General features: G+C 29.0%; 1 protein-coding gene across 1 annotated transcript; it reads left to right on the top strand.

Annotated features, from left to right (window-relative positions):
- The first annotated feature begins 389 nt into the window (after window positions 1–389).
- Window positions 390–2,851, top strand: LOC127117045 (F-box protein At1g80960). Its single transcript, XM_051047420.1, has 4 exons — window positions 390–709; window positions 866–1,597; window positions 1,921–2,070; window positions 2,294–2,851. Exons 1-4 carry the CDS (start codon window positions 422–424, stop codon window positions 2,669–2,671), a joined length of 1,548 nt encoding a protein of 515 aa, XP_050903377.1. The 5' UTR covers window positions 390–421; the 3' UTR covers window positions 2,672–2,851.
- Window positions 2,852–4,722: the final 1,871 nt, after the last annotated feature.

Here is a 4,722-nt window from a genome sequence, read left to right as displayed (position 1 = left end):
TATATATATATATATATATATATATATATTATATATATATATATATATATATATATATATATATATATATATATATATATATTAAAAAATGTCAATTATTTGACTAGATAGGAAAATATAACATTATAAATAGAAAAGTTTAATATAAAATTGAAATTGAAATAACTACACCAAAAAAAGATATCAGCCTTAAAATAAAAAAATATATATTCATTAATTAAAATTTATCATAATAATATACTTAATTGACAAGGTACTATTAATATTATTAGATATTAATATATATTTTGAGTCAAATAAAATTCATTCTTCTAGAACATAGTTCTCGTATTATTTTTTACTATAAAGCTTACAAACCTTACAAATTTTATATAACATCCAATGGCTATCTAAGTTCATTGAAAGAAAAAAAGAGATAAACATGAAAGATAGAAGAATGAAAAAAAGAAAATTAAGAAAAGTGAGATCTACAAAGGAAATGGAAGATTTGATTAGCAAGCTTCCTGATGTACTATTATCTTCTATCGTTTCTTTCCTTCCCGTCGCAGAAGGTGCGAGAACTAGTGTGCTTTCAAGACGCTGGGAAACGGTGTGGAAATACTCATCTCGCCTTAACTTTGACCAAAAGAAAATGTTGAAACCTTTCATCCAAGACTACATTCTAACTTCTGAACCAACTGTGCGCCTTGAAATGTCTATGCGTCGTCAGGTAAAAGTATTTTTATGAGACTGCTTATGAGTTTTGAGTTTTATATTTTTCGATAATTTTCTATTAAAATAAGTGAAATTCAATCAAAAAGAATTTTGATATAATATCATCAATCTGTGACTAATATTTTAAGTTTATCAAATTTGTATATGACAGGAATCTTCTGATTATGAGAATTATTTTGATTCAATTGCTCAAGCAGCGATGTTGATCACATCAATTATGGACAATCACATTGGTTCTTTGAAAAGTTGTAGTATTCGCCATTTGGTTGAGAGTTGTGCAAGTGAGGATGTTGTTGGGTGGATGAGAAAGCTTTTGGAGAAAAAGGTGACAGAGGTTTCAATGGAACTTGAACCCTTTGATTATTGTCACCAAATAAAAAATATAGACTTAATGGAAGCTGGATGGAACCTCAATATCCCTTTTGAAGTTTTCTCAAGTTTTAAGGTTCTTAAGTTGAAGAACTATACATTTTCAACTTCGCCTTTCTCAAATTCTTCTCAGGTTCTGCATACTCTTACTCTTATCGATATGGATATTAAATCAAACAATTTCCAAGAGATTCTTTCTCATTGTTCCTCTCTTGAAAACCTTATCCTTGGGAACTGTGATTCATTAGGAGTCGATGTTAAAATCGATAGTTCGAGTCTTAAATATTTTAAAATTTATGATATGATCGTGCAAAACCTTTTGATTTCTTCCATTAACGTTGAAATCATAGAAATTGACTCCATTATTTGTGATGATGGAGAAATAATTTTGAAGACCCCAAAACTTCGCGTTCTTCGTGCTTATAATGATTCGAAAAAGTCTGGACACTTTTTATCTCTGTACGAAAATACACTTTTAGGAACAAGGGATATCAATAAAAGATACTGTGAATTGGTGAGTCTTTCTTTTTTCTACTTTGCTTTATTTTATTTTGTCAATTGAGTAATATAAATCATATGTACTGAATGCATGAATACATTTTATTTATTTGACACTAACCAATATTTTTAATTTGAGTTGCATCAATATTAACAAAGGTAGAGATATTTTTAATACTCATTATTGTGTGTATCTGTTAATTATAATGACAAGTCACTTTAATAAATAGCAAGCTACAAAAACAACCAAATAATATATCTAAAATTCATTGAATTAACATTACTACATATCTTAATATTTATTTATATTCTTTTTATAACTATTAATTATTGTGTTAGGGTTCCGGAGGTTTAAGCATGGAGAATATATTTCACAATTTGGTTACTCTTTCCCTTGATTTAGATTTGGGAAATAGTATTAATTCAGTATCTCTTTATTCTTCCCTGAAGTCCTGCTACAGATTGATGAGTCTTCAAATTAATAACAAGGTACGTTGAGAATGATTCACTCATAAGTTCACAAATACTTTTATTTCATGAGACATGTTTAATACTGTTGTTTTTGAAAGACCAGACAATGTTGATTGTAGTCATTTCATTAAGGTTTTAGAAATTATTGTGATCAAATTGCGTTTGAATTAGTGATATTTGAATGCGACGTTACCATAATGTCATTTTGATTCCATGACATGAATTTTATCTTTTCTTTTAGGTAACCTTGGGCAAAGATAATGGAATATATGATCAAAATACCAATGATTGTATGCCTCACGGAGAATATATGTTTTGGCCAAATATGGAGCCATGTGAGTGCATTAATAAGCAACTAAAGTCTGTTTGTATAAAGGGATACAAAGGTGGAAGATATGAGTATGAGTTCGTTAAGTACTTAATAACAAATAGCCAAGTTATTGAGAATATCATCATTTGCTTTGTGGATGACTCTTTATGGGTTGAAGTTGTTGCAACTATATGTTTATTATCATATCCAAGAATTTCTCCCAAATTATCCATTGATCTCAAGCCTGGAGTGGAGTATATGAAAAAATATGGGGATAACTTTGAAAAGTGGGTTAGAACCCTTAAATAGTTATCAAGATATGGATAAAAAGATTGGTAGGTCGGCCAACTCTGCTATCTTCTCAGCTTGACTAAAGAACTATATTTTATGTCCGAATCAAATAACGGTTTTAGAGTCTTTATCCTTTTATTCCTATGGTGTAATGTTCTTGGTGCTTCTCTTGGAGGATTGTGTTTCATTTGATAGTCATTCAGTGTTTGTCTTTTAATATGTGATGTATTGTTGTCGTTGGTTTTTGAATTGTTTTTGGGTTTCTATCACTCCATCGTTTATTGTTTTGTTCCTTTGGTTGCATGGATGTTGTTATCTTTATTCCCTAAGTGTCATCAGCATATTACTTCTTGTGCTATGTAATAGCAATATTCTTTGTATTTTAGTGGACAGTTTTTGCCCCTTCTTTTTTATACAATATATTCCCTATTATAAAAAATATATGCTAGTAAAATCAAAATATGGGTTTAAACTTTCAAGTTTTTATTAGACTTATTTTTATCACATTACAAAGTACAATGTTTTTTATATACAAAATGTTTAGAATTTGGAATCACTCGTTTGGTGAATAATTGACAAAATTAAATGTGAAGAGAGTGAGAGAGAAAATTTAATTAGACAGACGGAGAATAATTGAGGGTGAGAAGTATTTTAATTAACATTGACAGCAATACCTCTAAGGTATTTATATGTTTATAAATGGATTGGGATACAAATAACATGTCAAAAATAACATAAAGCATAAAATCTTGTACTTGTAATCGGTTATAGCTGAAATAAAAAACAATTTTATAACAATGATAACCGGTAACTACGAATGCGTAATCGGTTACATCCTCGAGAATTTTCCTTTTTAGATTTTCTATTACATTTTCGGATAGCTATAACCGGTTAAACACTCGTGATAACCGGTTACAACACTTAAATTACTATTTTTCTCTTAACATATCATCTTAATTCAAGTGCTCCAAATTGTCATAATCCAATTTTATCCAATCTAAATTGTCTCACATTTTCTTTTTAGTTCCTTTTCATCTACATCAACATGACTATTGTATTTGGTCATGTACTTTTTACCAGTTAAAAAAAACAAGCCTTCTACATAAGGTCAATTAAAAGTCAAAGACAAACTGTGGCTCTTTGGTGGCTTTGATTTCTCATTTTCATTGTTTTTGTTCATTAACTTAAGTTTGAAGAAAGTCAAATTCAAAAAATTTGACTTTTGACTTTGACATCCTTTAGGTCTTCCTTGCATTTGTTTTTTTTTTACTTTACTCTTAAGTTTGTTTAATTTGATGCCTAAGTTTATTCTTAATCAAAATCATTTTGATTCACAAATGGATAAAATGGTACGTCCAAATAAAATGAATAAGAGCGGTTTTCTTTTCAATACTTAGTCTTTTTACATTATGTAGGTGAAAACTCCAAAATATAAAAAAAAGATTTTTTTTTGGTCATACGAGGCAATTGATGGTATTTCTTTTTTAGAAAATCACATATAATATCATTTTCTTTTTTTATTACAATGCATTTTTACTTTATAAAATACCAAAAGAGAGAATTTAAAATAAGAAAACATTTGATTTAATAAAATTGGCTTTATTTCTTTACATGCGACGAAAAGAAAAAAAAAGTACAAAAAAGTTTATATTTTTCATTTAGCTTTACAAAATAAAATAAAATTAAAAATAAGAAGAGATTCCCCAAATTTGTGGAGGTCCCCACACGAGCTCCCCTTGTGTAGCACTACCATCGTCATTCCTCATGAACATCCTAATTCCCAACATTGTTTCACCATCACCATGATAATCATCCCTGCAAAATCAAAAGAGTGTACATGAGTATCATCAGACACACACAACAACATACACATCCCATAAAGAAAATTGAAAATACGTGAATACTAACATTGAAAATAAGGATGTTGCTAAGAGATTGATTTGGGTCGAGTTTCATTTTGAGAGTTGTTGGTTTTAGTGACTGTAAGTTTGAATATGGGCTATAGAGGGGGATGAACACCAAGAGGTAATCATTGGGTTCATCGAAGAATATGGGCTTTGATTTTTGTT

Source organism: Lathyrus oleraceus, chromosome 1 (genome assembly GCF_024323335.1).
Source record: "Lathyrus oleraceus cultivar Zhongwan6 chromosome 1, CAAS_Psat_ZW6_1.0, whole genome shotgun sequence".
NCBI lineage: Eukaryota > Viridiplantae > Streptophyta > Magnoliopsida > Fabales > Fabaceae > Lathyrus > Lathyrus oleraceus.
The sequence above is the reverse complement of the archived record's forward strand: the minus strand, read 5'-3'. Positions and strand labels throughout refer to the sequence as shown.